General features: G+C 35.1%; 1 protein-coding gene across 1 annotated transcript in view; it reads right to left on the bottom strand.

The window, feature by feature from the left end:
* The window catches only part of OSBPL11 (oxysterol binding protein like 11), a 75,617-nt gene that overhangs the window by 2,095 nt on the left and 53,829 nt on the right, over positions 1–19,693 (bottom strand). Inside the window, exons 10-12 of the mRNA XM_006200897.4 lie at positions 16,184–16,370; positions 6,170–6,352; positions 3,598–3,751 (exon numbers count right to left, since the gene is read on the bottom strand). Coding sequence (XP_006200959.1) covers positions 3,598–3,751; positions 6,170–6,352; positions 16,184–16,370 — 524 coding nt within the window. The remainder of the gene's footprint in view (positions 1–3,597; positions 3,752–6,169; positions 6,353–16,183; positions 16,371–19,693) is intronic.

The raw sequence follows: 19,693 nt of genomic DNA, 5'->3' as shown, positions 1-19,693 counted from the left end.
TAGCTGTTCTGTCCATCTCAAGTCTCTGAGCACTGTTTTCTAGTTCATGCTGACTTTACCCTATTAGTTTTCCCTGGTTCCTATGAACAGAAGGATACTGAAGGGAGATAAACTTAGAGTCAGAGAGTGAACTAAAGATAGGAGACGACCAAGTGAAGCAAAAAGAGCTCCAGCAAATGCACGAAGCAGCTCAGTGGGGTGGGAGCTTGGCAGAGCTGAAGTCACAGTAGCTAAGACTGGAGTTCAGTGTTTATGGGACTAAGGAAATTTAGTCAGATTTGAACCTCTGTCTGTAACTGCTATATCACCTTCAATTTATTTACATTCAAAAATATTTTTTAATATATTTACCCTACCTTATTCCAAAAATGACTTAAGGCCAGCAATTATGTGGCTCATAGGGACAAGACTTCTCTCCTTGACCAAACTTTAAAAGTTAGACTCCTTCGTCTCTCTTCTTGTTTATGTCTCATCCTAGCCCTGCTGAGCCCAGTTTTAGCCAAAAAAATCCCGATAAACCAGTTTAATCAAGAATTCCCTCATCTTTGATCTCCAGTCAAACTCTTTTTCCACCTTTGGTATCTAATCAAGTGCCTCCCTCACCCCCGACCCTTGCCCGACACCACCAAGTTCCTCTTAGTAATTTTCCATCCACTCCCTCACCCTGTGTGTTGGCTATAGGTTCCCACTTATCCCCACATTCAGAGCTGAGTTTAATCTTTCTCCTCTACTGCAGTGGCACAGTGATTTCTCTTTAACAATAGAAATCATTAGGTTGTTTATTATGTTCAATCACCTAGTTGATAACTCGCAACACAAAAGATGTCACCTAACCACATTACAGAATGCTAGGTTTAGAAGATGTGCCATGTGAACATCTCATGTCACCGATGAAGGGACTGAGGCTCTCTCTCAGAAGTGAAATGAGCTGCCCAACTTCACCCAGGAAGGAGCAGAGTTCATTTCAGTGCACCTTCTCTATATTTACCTACATTTTATATATGAGGAAACTGATGTTAAAAGAGGTAAATAAATTATCCAAGGTAAGAGCTGGGGTTCAAATTTAGCACATCTGACTTTAATATGGTCCACTATACTATAAAAGTCTTCCTGCTTGCATTTACATACATCTTAAGAAATTTTAAATATCCACTTAAGAGGATACAACCAATAGCTCCTGATGGATGTCTATACTCACAAAAGGGAGAGAAGGGAAGATCTAACAAACGTCAATGAGAAATGGTCAGGAAAAGGTGAGTATTATTAAATGATACTACAAACACTTTTAAGTTCATCTGTATTTTCTTAGGTTATTCTACCTTCTCTTATACCAAGTGACTATTCTCAACCATCTAACCAAAGCCAACTCCTAACTGATCTGTAATTGGTTTGACAGCAATAATGAACGTACCCCACAAGTGGAAAAGCTCTTGTTACTTATAACAATATTTATGAAAACATCTACTAAGCACCCAGCACTCTGCTTAGGACCACAGAGGAGACAAAAGTCAACTTTTCAATAACATACGATTCTTCTTAGCAAAGAGCCATACATGATGACAATAGCTCTAAACTTGTTATGAACCTTGGGGTACCGGTTTCAGCTAGCTGCCATCCTCCTCAGCCTCACGTGTACTCTGCAGTGCTTTTTACAGCACATACCATGGTCCTGTCACACAGGATGTGACTTGGCTGCCCCATAGGCTTAGGCAATTAAAAAAAGACATAAATCTAACCCATCTGTTGCACTACTGTGCCATGGCACACCACTTAGGAAATCATCTTACATCTTGCCACCCAAAGGGGCCCAAATCTGAGTCAGCATCTCCAATCTGCTGTTCCATCAGGCAGTTAGTTGAGACTATCTAAGCTGAAAGAAATTCACTGTTGTTTTGGGACAATCGCCATTATCTTGCCACCATTTTCTATATCTGTCTATCCAACATTATAAAGTGTGATAAAGGGATTAAGTGGCAGGCTCTTAACAATATTTGTCAAATAAAGAGTAAGTGAGAAGTAGCAGGTTTACATATCATGTTAGCTGGTGCCTATTCTTTAAAATCTTTTAAAATTGGTTGCATTTTTTGCCCATTACAGTTTCATGTTCTCAGCCCCAAGAGGTCTTTTTTTTCTTTTTAATTTTTTAAAATTGAAATACTGTTGATTTACAAAGTTGTGTTAGTTACTGGTGTATGGCATAGTGATTCAGTTATACTTATATATATAGATATATTCTTTTTCATTATAGGTTATTACAAGATATTGAATATAGTTCCCAGTGCTATACAGTAGGACCCTGTCATTTATCTGTTTTATATTGTAGTTGTATCTGTAAATCCCAAACTTCTGATTTATCCCTCCCCATCCTAAAGTTCATTTTTAATGATGTATAGAAGTCCTCCCTTAGAAATTTTCCTCTTATAGAATCTGTTCCTGGTATATCTACTTTCTTAGTGAACTCGACATGAAAAAAATCCAAGGTTACCAGACTACAATTCTGCAGAGTAATTACAAAGATTTATCTATTCATACAAAAATGAAGAGATGTAAAGTGCTTTCCCTTGAATTCCTATCCATAAAAATAGCTTGGTATTTATATTAGATACCTGAAGATGGGAAAACTGAAAGTAATGAAACTACTACCATAAACCTTGGATTTCTGAAGGTGAGAATTCTACAAAATTCACATTCAAATTATGTTTCCAGATTCTTTCCTGATAGGCCAATATTAAAATTCAATGGGTTTCCTTACACTTGGCTATGGACAAGAAAAACTTTTCTTGGTATCAGCTCTGATCCCTTATTCACCTTACTCTGAATTCGACCACAAAGTAATAAAACCTTTAAATTTAGAAAAGACTTTATAAATCATTTAGTTTTAACTACAAAACCAGTGAATTAAACTCTCCTATATAAATTGTAGTCTCTTATGTGGGTCTAGTAATCGGGAATACATTACTAAAAAATGTACATTTATTATTCAATTTTTTTAAAATTGTTATATAATTCCTTCTTAAGTTAAGCTCAAAATTTGCTTCCTGACAAATTGGCCTAGCCTGCCTAGGCCTAGCTCAACACTGATATCTGAAAAAAACTTCTATGCAATAAGCCTATCTATATTTGAAGTAAGGTATAATGAATGGCCCCAATTTTCTGGTTTCCAGGCTAAACACTCCCACTTCATTCTTTTTTCCTTGAACATTGCAAAGTTTCTATCCTCTGTGTAGTCAATTAAATTTCTCATGTCTCCCTTAAAATGCAGCCCCTGAAAGCGAACAGAGAGTTTCAGTGTGGTACAAAAGGCAATACATTGTCAACTGCAAATTCTATTACTGTGATTAAAGATTAATGTTAGCATTTTTGTGGCCAATTTAATCCCCTAATCTATTTCATCTGAACTGCTGGTGAACTATTGTACTTCGACAAATTGTGAAAAGTTCATGAAAAAGCTCATGGTTAAGCTGGACTATCTTTAGAAATAATAATGTAGCTGGATTGTCTTCAGAAATAATGATGTATAAGTGGTAACAATTCAAGAAAGCCTGCTAAGCTAATGTAGATAATGAGTTTTAGTCTCAACACATGTAGGACATATACCTCTTTAATAAAATACTTGGTTTTCCAAGGTGTGCCTGTTTCAGTACGATGCCTTTCTTCAGTCCTCTGGCGTTCTTCCAGGGTACGTTTATGCTCTGTGGCCTTATCGATTTCGCATTCCCTCAGAGAGTCTGTCACATTTTTCCACAATCGCCTAAAATCAGAAAACCACACATTTTACAAATAGTCTTCAAAAAAGATAATTAAATAGAACTGATACCTTCAAAATTAAAGGTAATTTTAATAAATTACGTTTCCTAAATCAGATCTGTAGTTCCAAACCTATGAGTTGTAAGAAAACTGACACTATGTTGCTGATGTTAGTGTCCAAGATGCTGCTGCTTCTGTTTCTTTTTAAACTAAAAATAATTTATATTTTCCCAAGTCACATAATCAAGATTTTTATTTTTAAGAAACTTAGGAAATAACAAGCAAAAAGGAAAATAAATTTTTAAAAAGCTGAAATAAGAGACCATTTCTGCATCTGGACATAATGAAATAATGGGCACTAGATTTACCCTCCTACCTTTAATCAACCAGGAAACCAAACAAAATATAATGAAACAATGGTTTCAGATATTGAACAAAAGGCAGTGCAGGGCAGTGATCCCTGAGAGCAGAGGGGAGTCCTATGAACACTCCAACTCACTAGATGGAGAGAGTTTACAGGCACAGCACAGGGAGGGGGAAGGTCAACAATCTCCAAGTAAGACAAAACTGCCAATACAATTCTTTGGGGAAAGTACAGTCTATTCAACAAATGGTGTTGGGACAACTGGATAGCTACGTGCAAAGGATGACCTTAGACCGTCACCTCACAATGAAACTTCGAAGAAGATGTAAGAGAAAATCTTTGAGACTTTGGGTTAGGCAAGGATTTCTTAGCTACAACACCAAAACCATAATCCATTAAAAAAAAATCGATAATCTCAAATCATCAGAACAAAAACTTTTTACTAAAAAAAAACACCATTAAGAAAATGAAGAGATGAGCAACAGACTAGGAGAAAATATTTAAGAAACACATCCCCAGGGGAGGGTATAACTCAAGTGGTAGAGCACATGCTTAGCATGCACAAGATTCTGGGTTCAATCCCCAGTACCTCTTCTAAAAATAAATTAAACCTAATTACCGCCTGATCAAATAAAAAATAATGAAATAATACAATAATAAATAAATAAAATATTTTAAAAAAGAAACACATACCCAATAAAGGTTTTGTGTCCAGAATTTACAAAGAACTCCTATAACACAATAAGACAACAAACAATTCAACAGAAAAATGGGCAAAAGTTATAAGCACATATTTTACCAAAGAAGATATACAAATGGCTAATTAGCACATAAAAACATGCTCAACATCATTAGCCATTAGGGAAATGCAAATTAAAATTACAATGAGGTACTATTCACACCAGCTAAAATGGGTATATTAACTAAGACAGGCCCAATGTTGATGAAGATGTGGAGAACTGAAACCCTCACATGTTCCTGGCAGGAATGTAAAATGGTGCAGCCATTGTGAAATATAGCTTGGTAGCTTCTTGAAAAGTTACACATAAAACTACCACGCATACCAGCAATTCCATTCCTAGGTACTTTTACCCAAGAGAAATGAAAACACGTCCACTCAAAGATTTGCATGAGAATGTTCATAGCAGTATTCATCATCATCAGTCCAAACCTGGAAATGTCTATTAGTTGGTGAAAGGACAGACAAAATGTGGTATCACACAACAAAATACCATTCAGTAACAAAAAGGAATGAACTACTGATACATGTTATAGCATGAATGAACTTCGAAAACATGCTAAGTGAAAAAATTCAGGCACAAGAGATCACATACTGTATGATTCCATTTGCTGAAATGTCCAAAGTAAATTTACAAAGATGGAAACTAGGCTCCCTGGGACTGGGGGTAGGAATGGGGATTAACTGTAAATAGGCAGGAAGGATCTTATGGGAGGATGGGAAGATTTTAAAATGGAATAATGGTAATAACTGCACCACTAAGGAAAGTTACTAAAAATCACTGAATTGTATACTTGAAACAGGCGAAGGTTGTATTAGTCTGACTTTCTAATCAGCAATATCAGAATGCCTATTTGCTAATACTTTTTCCCAAAAGAGATACTATTTTAAAAACTAGTCTTATTAATTTGTATTTCTTTGGATTTTAATTATACTGAACAATTTTCATTTTCTATGGGTGAGTTTTTTTCTTTGGGAACTACCTCTTTACGTCTGTCCATTATTTTCACTGGGCTATCCTTGTTAATAATCTGTAAGAGTTTTTATAGTAAGAATAGTAATTTTTTGCCGATTAAATGTTAGTATTTTTGCCCAGTTTACAAATGCATGATTTTTACTAAAATGTGACCAAGTATCATACAATTTCATAGCTGGTAAGGGGTTTAAGAGCATCAGATCAAACCAACACTTTCAATTTACAAATAAGGAAGCTGATGCAAAGTGGTGAAGTCACTTGCCCAGGATGAGAAGTTAGTGAAGACTCTGGTTAAGATAAAAGGTTTTTAACTCTTTCCTGGATGGATGTGAGGATGATATACCTGGATTCAAATGGGTCCTGCTTCTCCAGAGGTCTTACTCTTTTCTTCGTCACTGCCAATTTAGTCAAGTCCACATACTTTGTCTCCCCATTGCTGTAAGTGAACTCAAGAACGCTATTCCATTCCCCTTGTACTCTGCATACAACAGTGTTGGTGATGTTGTGCTTTACTTCACCTGTAACCCTAGAAGCAGGCGGGAAAAAAGAAAAAGATATGCTCTAATAAATGATATTGCACTTGTTTGTTGGGGATTCTGAAACCTAAGAATGTACGACATGAATTCTGTTTAAATTACACAGCTCACTTCAATTTGTCAGTGCCAAAGTCAGACTCCTTGTGAATCCATAATAGCTTCCTAGACAATTTTTTCAAATAATATCAATTTAATTTTAGAAAGAATATTGGGAATCAAATTAGAGACTTAAGTTACTATAAATGATCACAAAGTGTGATAATTAAATTGCTACAAACAAAACTAATATAACATTAAAACTAAGCAGGAATATGAAAAATATTAACATTTCTTTTTTATTAGTCTAAAAATGTTACAGTATAATCTATTCAACTTTTTTTTTTAAACTAGTCCTGTTAATTTAAAAGTTTAGAGTCCCTATATTTGAAATTCTGGATATATAAATTCTTTATAAAACCACATAAGCTTAATTTTAAATTAAATATAGAAACCACACAAATCAAAGAGGTAGAAAAATATAAAAGATACATTAAAATTTTTAAAATTCTCTTGACAAAACAGAAAAATAAAAAGAGTACTGGTATATAAAAATTACTGCTGGCAACACAAAACCCTGAGAGAACTCAAAACACTACTGTTGTTGAAAGTTTAATGAATTATCTGGTTGTTTCATCAACAGACAGACAGGAGGCAGCTCAAATGGAAGTTGGAATAGAAACAGGTCTATTATTTTTAAAGAAGAATTTTATGTTCACTGTAGGACACAAACAACAGGGTCAGATTAGATAGAGGTTCAGTGTGCCAGGGATTATAGTTTACCTGGATTCAAAAGGGAATCCAAAGGACCAAAGCCCAGGTTCAGGTGATAGCTCAGGAACCCTAAGTAGCATTTGTCAATTATAAGGCAAGGGCCTGGGAACCAGAAGGACATAGCTGAATTTAGGGAGTCCATAGTTTTTAATCCAGAGAAGTGAATGCTCTACAAATTCAGAGCTCAAGGCAGAAGTGTAGGAGCCAATAAGCAAATGAACCAGTTCTTAGAGACTAAGATGTACAAGGATTTGGAATCCAAGAGCAGACCAAACATCCAAAATAAAGTTAGGCATAACTGTAGCTCATTGGACACAAAGAACACCATGACTACAAATCTGCTTGATTACAGCAGGGGTGGGAACTCTGGGTTGTACCTCAAAGCACCTGAACTTAATAACTACATTGCTAAGGGTTTTTGCCTGACTGAATGTTTGTGACATCCATGTTTCCTCTCTAATCCCACTTGCCAACATTGTTTCCTTTCCTGAAATCTTATCTCTAACCAAACAGGATATGAAGATATGACAGTGAACACTTAATCTCTTCCCTCTTCCAACTGCCCAGAACTATATTCTGCAACCTGAGAAACAATAATCCACTTCTCACTTGATCTCTCTTTTACTGCCACAATCTCTCAAGTTATCATTATCTCCTTCACAAGACTTTCCAGTTAAAAAATAACAAGCCCTAAGGTCCCTGTTCATGCATGCTGGGTTACCCCGGGTCCTGGCTGCTTAGAGCAGCCACACAGCAAGAGCATGGTGATGAGAACTGAAGAAAGAACAAGAACTTAACATGCTTAAGTTGCCATTCTACTCATCTCTAAAGTGAGGATAATTGATAACCAATAAGACATTTACTCTCTTACTTTCTAAAAACTTGACATCAATTTGGTTTTTTAGATTGTCTAGACCCTGTCTCTATAGCTATCTGAAATACTAGAAAATCATTGGCTATATTAACTTGGCTTCATATACAAAGCTTTTATTTAAAGATTGAAAGTTAAGACTTTAGCTTTGGGTTTTATTGATGTATATATAAGAAATACAACATGAAGGATAATTACATTTTATGCAGAACTACTGAAAAAGACATTGTCTATTGTATCATTTGGTGCCACTGTATAAGGATACTTGCAACAAATCTCTTCAAAATTTAATACCAGGAAAATAGTCTCTCCTGAAAAAGTGATAGGCTTCCTTTATCTGACAATGAGAAGAATGCTCAGTATCATGTTTCTTTTTTTACTTTAGCAAAAGAGTCAGAATCAAATTTTATTTTGAGGTACAGTATTTACCTAATCCCAGCTTCACAGTATTATTGTCCTTTTCCATTACTGTGGCTGTTATAATAACAGACTTTACTGTCTATTATACATGAATTTTTCCTAAAAGCCTTAGAAATGCTTTCCAAAGATAGGGCCCTAGATTCTAATACTAGACTAAAAGCTTCTTGAAGGCAGAGATAAGAATGCAGAAAAGTATGTTACTTAGTAGTTAGTAAACATAATCTTAATGACATTATACCACTACATATGTATAAACAATCATTATCCTAAAGTGAGGGTGGAAAATGGGATCAGGAGATGGACAAGGGCATGAGGAATAATTAAGTAGGACTGCATGGCTCCATCAGGGATAGTTGTGGAAAATGAGGGAGCAAGGAAAGACAAGTGGAAGATAATATATTTATGCCAAATGCAGACGGCAGATAATGTGTTGCTGGATTGCAGATAGCAGTAAAAAACTAGGCTATGTCTGAGGAGGGAGGCATGGCCACTAATAAAGGCATGAAAGAAGGCCTTAGTTAAAATATTCTACAAAATCAAAGAAGAAAAGATGATAAAATAGAGAAGCCTGTTTCTAATATGAATCTTTTAAATGAGCTATTAGGTGAAACTACTGGTCTTAAGGGAAATCAGAATGGAAAAAAATGAGGAAACTGGAGTCAACCAAAAGTACACTTCCAAATAACAAGACGATCCAATGCTTGTGGCCTTATAGATAGGTAAAAAGTATGAAGGGAGAAAAGAAGCCAATTTAAGTAAGAAATTCAAAGACATAAGATGGCAAATACAATGACTGATCATTAACAATTCAAGGATATCTATCTGAAATTTAAGGAGTCTTAAAAAAAAGTCAAAATATGAAAACCAGGTATCAAAAGCCAGTAAGGCTTCTGGAATGCTTGCTTTTGGATGCTCCTTCCCTCTTAGGAAGCCAGTTGTCAGATGGGAGAAGCTCCAGTCATGTGGGAAGGTGCATGTAGTCCTTCTGAATTACAGCACCGGCTGAGCTCCTGGTCAGCAGGCAAATCTACGCCTCCCATGTGCGAGCTGCCTTGGGTATCCAGCTGGCTCAAGCCCTTAGATGACTGATACCCCAAACAAGGTCTAACCACAACCACAAGATGCCGTGTGAGAATCACCTGGCTGAGACAAGTCAATCCACAGAACTGTAAAAGTAATAATAAATTGCTGTTTTAAGCACTAAGTTTTAGAGAGGTTTATTCCCAACAGGAGATAACCAGGACTCATTCAAAGTTATCTTAGATGCCCCCTCTATTTCAGGCTGGTTACTTCTTAAAGTCTGTCAATTCTGAATGCCTAACTGATCTCCCAACTTCTAATATCCCCTCACTCCTCTGCCCCCAATCTAATCTTCACCTGCCATAAGACTGAACTTTTTTAAAATACAGATTTAAAATCTATCACCTCCAGATACAATACCACTCATGTTATATTCCTGTAAATACTGTACAGCTTGAATCTAAAACAAACAAAAAATAAATGCAAATTGAGATGCATTCTATAAAACTGGCCTGTATTCTTCAAAAATGTCAATGTCATAAATGACAAAGAAAGGCTGAAGAAATACTGCGGATTATAGGAGACTAAAGGGATATAACAATAAAATGAAATGCAAGATGCTAGGTCAGGAGAAAAACATTGCTAATTAGTGGGCTAATTGACAAAAATTCAATATGAATTATATATTAGATAATAGTATTACACCAATGCTACACTTCCTGAATTTGACAACTATTCTGTGATTATGTGAGAGAATTCCTTGTTCTTGGGAAATTCTGACTAGAGTATTTTGGGGTAAAGTGTCATGACGTCTTTAACTGTCAAATGTTTCAGGAATAACAGTAACAACAATGACAATAAAGTATGTGTGTATAGATAGAAATATAGATTTTGATAAAACTAATGTAGCAATATGTTACCAACTGGTAAATCTACGCAAAAGAGACATGAGAGTTTTTACAACTCTTCTGTGGGTTTGAAATGATTGCAAAAGAAAAGATGAAAATAGAAAAAGAAAATCAAAAGAAATAAAATATATCATCAAATGTCTGAAAGCTTAATTGGCTCCCCATTGCCTTCAGAATAGAGATCAAATTCGTCAACAAAAAAATGTCACTAAACATAATATGATGGGAATGTTAAGCCTGTCATGGAAGGACACCTGAACCTGCCCTATCCTTTCAAGTCCCTCCAACTCTTTTTTTTTTTTTGTAGATTTCTTTTTTCCCAAATACGTATATATGTCAGACATATCCTTTGTAATAATGCTTAGAATTTCAGTGAGTTACAGGTTTTTCTATGAACTGACATTTAAGTTCTTCCAAAATTTTTATTACTATTAAAAAGAATGCCAGGAACAGGATTGTTTATACAAGGAGACTGACAAATAGTGCTATTTCAGGTGTCATGAGCTGCTTGCTGCTTAACACTCTCAAGCCTAGACTGGAAGATGACTCAGTAGGTACCATTAGAGACTGTGGGAAACTGCAGATGAGCAGTTAGAAGGCATGACAGTTGTGAACTCCCCCCCTCCAACTCTTAAAAAAGATTCTATACCAGAAAAATTGTGTATATAAAGTAGTTACATAAATGAAAACATTTTTATATAGAAGGGCTGTGAAAACTACATAGGGAGAAGAAAGGCACCATAGAAATGGCCACCTCCCCCAAGTGGCCAACCTGCATCCTAATCCCGCAGATCTGCACTCTGGAGCTGCCCTTGGAGATCCAGCCAGCGGTGGGCCTTGGGCTCCTCAGCACATCTCCATCTTGCTTGCTTACTGCTCTGCCTGCCCCCAGCAGGGAACACAGAGTGAGACAGACAACAGCTGAGTTCTTAACAGTGCAGACCCAGGAAGTCCAAGGATGTGCCTATGGGCTTCATCAGGAAGAATGGGTACTGCTGACCATTAGAGAGACTCAAACAGAACTGTGACACTGAAGGCTGCGGCAACCTAGTCTCTATGAGGCATGAACTCTGGAAACCAGATATGATCTCCCTATTGGGGCAAAGAAGGGCTGTTAAGGGAAGAAAGGATATTTCCAAGGCATAAGTCTAGGAAATAAAGAGAGACTTAAAGACTAAGAGAAAACTTCTATGCAGGATATTTGCAGCAACTATCTAAATGCCATGGCAATGATAAGATATCAGGGGTGAATTCTGATTTTCCACATTAAGGTAGTCCTGGCAATATGATAAATTATAGCTTATATGTATTATTAGAATTCAAGGCACTGGTTCAGGACAAAAATTTGGATATTTTGTATCTAGTAAAAAATTTCAATCAGCTCAAAACTACTCTGTTTTTATAAAGGGACATTTGAAACATAATAAAGACTTACAAATTAATCAGAGGGGCAGGGTATAGCTCAGTGGTAGAGTGCTTGCTTAGCACGCACAGCATGCAGGAGGTCCTGGGTTCAGTCCCCAGTACCTCCTCTAAAAATAAATAAATAAGCCTAATCACCTACCCACCCCCCAAAAAAACCACACAAAATAAATTTTAAAAATTAATCAGAATAGCTATTATATAGTTGAGCTGTTACAAAAGAAGAAAATTCTGAACATGCAATCAGATAACATTGTGTGTACTAGATACGGAATAGGTTTCAACTGAAGACTATCAGAATTCATATATACAAATACAAATGAATGCATGTGGGCAAACCTTTAACAGCTTCTTATTTCCTTCTCAGTAGTGGAGATTTAATATTAGAAAGGAACTCTCTGAATCGTAATGAACATGGGAAAGTTTCCACTCATGGCTCAACATTAGCTCAGCGTGTGACAAGACTCATATGGATAGAATAAATACAGGAAAGCCTTAAAAAGGATTTTATCTCTTAGTCAACCCAAGGAAGTTCACAGAGGAGAGAAATCTTATAGTGAAAAATGATGATTTCAAAAAAAGCCCACAGCCATTATTTGCTCATTATAAACATGGGAGAACTCACACTGGAGAAAAACCTTTATTAATCATTCATATCTTAAAAGGCACAAGAGACAAAGTAGAGGAAAACTGTATGAAGACAAACATTGTGAAGTAACTCTCCATAACCTTTCACTCCTTAAACAACATAAAAGAATCCATACCAGAAAAACCTCTATGAATGCTATCAATATGGGGAAGTCTTTAGTCACTACTTGACTTGGATAACACAAGAGAATTCACACTGGAGAAGGACCCTACAAATGTAGTAATTGTGAACAAGATTTCAGCCAGAGCTCTACCTTAACTGATGTCAGAAAACTTCTAGAGGAAAATACTATTTTTGTAATCAATGTGGACGAGCCTTAAGCTGGAGCTCTGGCCTTAGTGTACAGAAGACAATTCATACTGGGAAGAAATCCTATACACATAATGAATGGGAGCAAGTGCTTCACAGGAGAAAAACTCTTGACGAGCACCAGAGAATTCACAGAGCAGATACAAGTGGAATTCTCAATGTAGTAAACATGCAGAGAGCACACAATAGTTGTTTTCAAACCTCTGAAGGGTTATCCTAGAGGAGAAAGGGGGTATCAATTGTATGAAAATCCAAAAATATCAAACTCAAGGGTTCATATCGAAGAAGTTAACCAGTAGCAGATCCAAAGATCACTAAGAATAGCTACAATTTGATAAGGTGGACTAGACTATATCTTCAAGAAGAAAGAAACTCACACTTAACTATATTTCCCAAGAAAAATATGCAGTATTTACAGATCACATACTACTTACACGGCACTGCATAGATGTAATGGAAGGCCCAAAACAGTACAGATCTGTCAAAAGCTTACAGCGACATTGAGGGAAATAAGACAAACAATCAAAATAATAAGTCTGTGTATATTAAAAATGCTTTTATAGATGAGTTCTGTAGGAGTCAAGTAACACACATACACGTTTACATTCGCACGCGCGCGCATGCACACACACACACACACACACAGATACTCAAAGAGTGAAGTTTTAGGGACCAGAAATAATACAGTCAATTAATCTACTACAACAGAGGCAAGAATATACAATGGAGAAAAGACAGTCTCTTCACCAAGTGGTGTGGGGAAAACTGGACAGCCACATGTCAGTGAGATTAGAACATTCTCTCACACCATATACAAAAATAAACTCAAAATGGTTAAAGACTTATATGTAAGATTTAAAACCATACAACTCCTGGAAGAGAACATAGAAGAAACACTCTTTGACATAAATCACTGTAATATTTTATTGGGTAAGTCTCTTAAGCAAAAGAAATAAAAGTAAAAATAAATGAATGGGACTTAATTAAATTTAACAGCTTTTGCACAGCAAAGGAAATCATCAACCAAATGAAAAGACAATCTACAGAATGTGAGAAAATATTTGCAAATGATATGACCAACAAGTGGTTAATATCTGGAATATACAAATAGCTCGTATAATCCAATATAAGAAAAACAAACCATCCAATCAAAAAATGGGCAAAAGATCTGAATGGACAGTTTTCCAAAGAAGACATACAGATGGCTAACAGGCACATGAAAACATGCTCAACATCACCAACCATTAGAATAGTGCAAATCAAAACCACAATGATCACTATCTTGTAGTAACCTATAATGAAAAAGAACATAAAAACGAATATACGTATGTATATGTATGATTGAAACATTATGCTGTACACTAGAAATTGACATCACACTGTAAACTGACTATACTTCAATTTAAACAAAACAAAAAACAATAATAACAACAAAAACCTACAATGAGATGTCACTTCACACTTGTCAGAATGGCTATCATCAAAAAGTCTACAAATAAATGTTTGCGAGGATGTGGAGAAAAGGCAACATTTGTACACTGTTGGTGGGAATGTAAACTGGTACAGCCACTATGAAAAATAGTATGGAGCTTCCTCAGAAAACTAAAAATAGAACTACCATATGATCTAGCAACTCCATTCCTGGGTATATACCCAGAAAAAATGAAAACACTAATTCAAAAAGATACACGCACTCCAATATTCACAGCAGAACTACTTACAATAGTCAAGAGATGGAAGCAACCTAAATGTCCATCAACAGATGATCTGATTAAGAAGATGTGTTATATATAGATAAGCAACAAAAATATACTGTATAGCACAGGGAATTATAGCTATTACCTTGTAATAACCTATAATGGAACATACTCTGCAAAAATACTGAATCACTGTGCCACACACCTGAAACACAATATTGTAAATCAACTACTCCTCAATTCAGAAAAAAAGAAATTCATCAGTATCATTAACAATAAAAAGTGCTGGATTTGGAAAATTTATCACTGTAGTTGTTTTCCCCTAAGCATTTTACTCAATTATGACTTTAAAGTAATGCTTTTACCAATGCAGGAATGTTACGGGGATATAGATTTCAACTCTAATTTCATATAAATAAGGGGAATCTGGAAATGGAAAGGGTTGCCTCACGCATTGTGAGTTCTGTATTAATAGTGTACCAACACATTGAACAAATCAGTTATCAGGCATGTTGCACAGGGATTTATGCACCTAGCAAATGTTAGACTTGTAAAGTGCCTTCTAATGATAAAGTTTGAATCCTGTGATCAGTATGGCGAAAAGAGTAGGTAGACACACAGATAACAAAGTGTGAACCATAATAACACCTCCTCTTAGGGTAAAAGATGACTGACAATCTCTAGTGGTTCTGTTTGGGTGATTAGTTTTATTTTATTTTGTTTTGTTTTGTTTTGTTTTTAATTCTCTGCTTCAGTGTCTCGAAATCTGTATTTTTAAATGCCCATTCAATGCCTTGGAGCCAATAAATCTTTCTTTCCACTTCTAAGATTACTGAGTACCAGTTGTCTGGTGAAGAAGTAAAATAGCTATTGCAATTAGAAGTCTCATACATGACTGAAGGCAGCGCATTTTGGTATAAACATGTAAGAAAACTGTTTGGCAATAATAAAGTTAAATTCTCATTCCCTACAACCTAGCAATTCCACCCTTAGGTATCTACCCAACAGAAATTTATACAGATAGTCACCAATGTTCTAGCAGCACTATTTGAAATGGCTCCAAATCAACTTGTATACTTTTGTGTGTATGTTATTCTTCAATGAAAACTTTGTAGGAAAAGAAAACTTATCCCTACTTCAGGACAGACAGAATAGACATCAAAGGCTTAAGGAAAGAGCCAGTATCACTTTGAGGATCCTATTAGAAAACATTTCTTCATGTAGGTGGGTGATCTGGACAAGTGCTGAAGAGACCAACAAGCCACTAAAGGGGTATTATAATAACTGGCCAGTTCCTAGATGGAATTAGCACAAGGCCATCATCCAATATTGGTGCCTAAACACACTGGCCCCCATCATTGTGCTTCCTGAACTATTTCTTACAATTAGCTGTATTTTCACCCTAACCTGTAGCAACACTACCTCCCCTGAGGTCTGGATCCATGTCTGTATTCCTTTAAAGGCAGAAATTGGGCCAGAAACCACATATTCATTTATTGTAAGTTCTAGTTTACAAGAGTAGATAGATGTCACTATTTTTAAAACCAGATCATGATTTCCAGAATGCCTTCAAAGATCAAATACGTTAAACAAAAAGTAAACATGAGTAAAAATCCAACCCCCTTTCACATAAAACTAAGCAGAAAAAGGGTAAGGAGTTACAATATAAGATCAAACTGATAGAATTTAAGAACCAGGTATCAAAATATTCTTACCGGTGCAGTTTGCCACCATAAAAAGGCTTAGTATGAAAAGTGATGCTGGCTGAATACCCAGTTTTTGCACAGTTGACACTGACTTTGCCACCTAGTTCTACCCAAGGAACAGTTAAAATTGACCGGGCATATGCACAAGGTAGAGAAAATGTATACTCTTCTCCATGCTCCAGTAGACTGAGGATACCTGAATGTGAAAACATGAAAGTGGTTAACATTTTTAAAAAAGAGAGAGAGAGACAGCTATGAAAAATCTATATTAGGTTTTCTCCTGCCTGGTAAATAAACATCATAATTTTGCTTAAATTTTATTTTGGTTTTGGATGAAATTGGTTTCAAGGTTACTTTCATTATGATCTTATTATCCCTTTGGAGATCATGGGACCAGAAAATGTTACAGAGGAAGCAGTTTAAGAGTTCCCTCTTTGGCATGTCAAAATGACACAGAAGACAACGTGAAAAAGCTTCCAGTGGCCAATTATCAGAAGTAAACAAATAATGACAGTATTGGATTATAACACAGAATAAAATCAATGTCCATGAGTGCATACTGATACAAATAACTGAATAAATAAATAAATATGCTAAATGAAAAAAAAAAAAAAGAGTTCCCTCTAATGCTCCTAAAAATAAAATAAAACCTTGAGATAGAATTTAGGTCCATGTTATACTGTATTATCATAAGACCTGATCATTAGTTAGTACTAATAACTTTTTAAGCAGTTTTTGGAATAACTAAATATCTAATTTATAGAGTCATAGACCTAATCTCAAATGGTTTGATGGGGGAGAAGGGGGAAGTGCTCTTCATTCTATTTTATGCATATTAAAATATAAACCAAAGGCATAATAATTTTGCTTGCCACACTCTGAAATATGTAAGGTGAAGCTACGAGAGAGAAGTGGTAGTTTTCAAACAAATACTATTCTAATGGGGCTTGTTCCATAAACAACATGTAAAAAAGGGAATTACATTAATGAATAATCAATCTATTCTAGATAATTAAGGGACACTAAGGAGACTGAGCTACATTACTAACCTAAACTCATTACCTAGTTTACCATAAAAACAAATACTGAACTGGATACGTGCTACTAGTCTGGATACTTGTGGTATCTCTCTCTTAACGGATGCTTATTAAGAATTATGCTGGGGTCTTTTTGGGTGGGGGCTAAATTTTAGTTTTGTAACACTTATGAAGCCAGTGTATGATAAACAATTTAATAGAATAAACATGATTTCACATATGCTCCTAGTAAACACACACTTTTTTCCTTTATAAAATAGCTTTCTTAATTATGAAATACTTCAGACAGAAACTAGAGGGCAAAACATCTGTGCATTTAAGATCTAGATTTAACAAATGTTAATGTTTGCCTTGTTGACATCAGATATTTTTTAAAAAACAGATACAGTTAAAGCCCCTTTTTGTGTTTCCCTGCACTCATTCTCCCAACTCTCCCTTGATCCATAGAACTGGCACTCTCAAGTTGGTAAGTATCTTTCTCATTCAGACTTCTGGTTCTTAGGAAGTTTCTATGTCATCATAAAAAAGACATTTTTGTTCGATGTACTTGGAACTTTGTATAAATGGTATTAACTGCACTTATCATTTTGCAGCTTGATTTTGTCCCTCAACACTGCTCTTGAAATTTATTCATGAGGCTATATATGGCTTTTGAAGAACAATGTTCTTAATATTCTCAAATAAGGGCAAAAATTATGATAAATATTTTAATATAGTCAATTTTTAGGATAAACAAATGGACAAACTGAGATTCTAAAGCAGTCTACTTTGCATAAAGCAACACCAACTATTTTTTGTACTGTCTTTAACAGTTTTCACAAAGGGCAACAATAAATCAAGAATTACTGAGCCCTTTGAAAAGGAAAATGGTTCTGGCACTAATATGCTTATATATAATGGGAGTTGTCAGAATACCTACAGATAACATACTTGGTTATATTTCAAGTATTTAATAATAACTGTTGATTAATTCTAAGTTGGAAAGAATATCATGTAATTTTCTAAAAACATGTGACCTTATAAACTGGATTTATGATCTTTAATTTCTAAGAATATATTTAACATATATTTAACTTACACTATGGAATTTAAGATCTAAGAAATATAGAACCAGTTCCTAATGAATGGGAAAAAAAGACTAGTTAGGATAACTGAAATTCAAAGAACTCTAAAATCCCATTTATCTAATACTTAAACAGAATTTTCCCCCATAAAAACATGGCTGCTAACAGAAGCAAAGTAAAGTGTCAGAAGTTGCATTCCCTGATTTAATTTCTGTTGAGGGTGCCAATAGCAGTTTAATTTTTAAAAGGCAAACCCATGAGTACATAATTAACACTTAAATAATCAAATTAACTATCATATACCTCTTTCACAACTATGGTTAAGATATAAATGCTTTCCCTCATTTCTTGAGGTATTTCCTTTCTTCTTTTTATAATTAATTTTTTGAAGGGTAATTAGGTTTGTTTGTTTGTTTGTTTGTTTATTTAATGGAGGTACTGGGGATTGAACCCAGGACCTTGTGCCTGCTAAGCACACACTCCACCACTGAGCTATAACACCCACAAAGTATTTCCTTTCTTGGATTGGGAGAAGCTACCATTACCAGATACTTTCCGTTTCATGAACTGATGATAAGAGTAACTGTCCTCGGTGAGTGTGTCAAAGAATGAGGGTCTAAATCTGACAATGCCTTAATTTTTTCTCTTTTTTCTTCTTTCCTTTTTTCTTTCTTTTTTCTTTCTTTCTTTCTTTCTTTCTTTCTTTCTTTCTTTCTTTCTTTTCTTCCTTTCTTCCTTACTTCCCTCCCTCACTTCCTTCCTTCTTTCCTTCCTCCTTCCTTCCTCCCTTTCTTTCTATATGCTTTAACTTTTATGATCCTGAACATATCCTATCACCTCTGGACTTCAGGTTCTTCATCTCTAAAACTCGTAAACTGATTTCGAAGAGCCTACAGCTAATTTTATAGAGCTTATAACTGGAGGTAGCAAACTTTTATTAATAAAATATTTTCTAGCGTTACAAAAGTTTTAATTAGTTTGAAACATTATCTGGATATTGGTAAGACATATTGCAACAGATGTTAAAAATGAAGAAAGCTGAAAAGGGGGCTAAAATATTTTCTTCACAGCTAAAATAATACAATATCAAAATGTTAGTCACAGACTTAATTACACCATGCTTACACTGTAAGTTTATGTTAAGAACAAATTATTCTATGCACAAGAGTGTTCCTTTAACATTAAAACGGCAGTTTTTTTCTGCCATTATATTTTCATTAACTCTGCAATGATTTCTGTAGAGATTTTTTGTTGTTGTTGTTAGTTTTTTTGTATTTTTAGCCAAAAAACACTGTATTTCCTTACATTGTTTTTCATAATCACTTGCTGAAGTAGAATGAAAAGTTTGACAATATATTTTAAAATATTCTATGAATATCTCCTATGAAATACAAGATGTAGATATAACTTTACCTAGA

This window comes from Vicugna pacos, chromosome 1, assembly GCF_048564905.1.
Source record: "Vicugna pacos chromosome 1, VicPac4, whole genome shotgun sequence".
Taxonomy (NCBI): domain Eukaryota; kingdom Metazoa; phylum Chordata; class Mammalia; order Artiodactyla; family Camelidae; genus Vicugna; species Vicugna pacos.
This window is presented reverse-complemented; position numbering and strand designations above follow the sequence as displayed.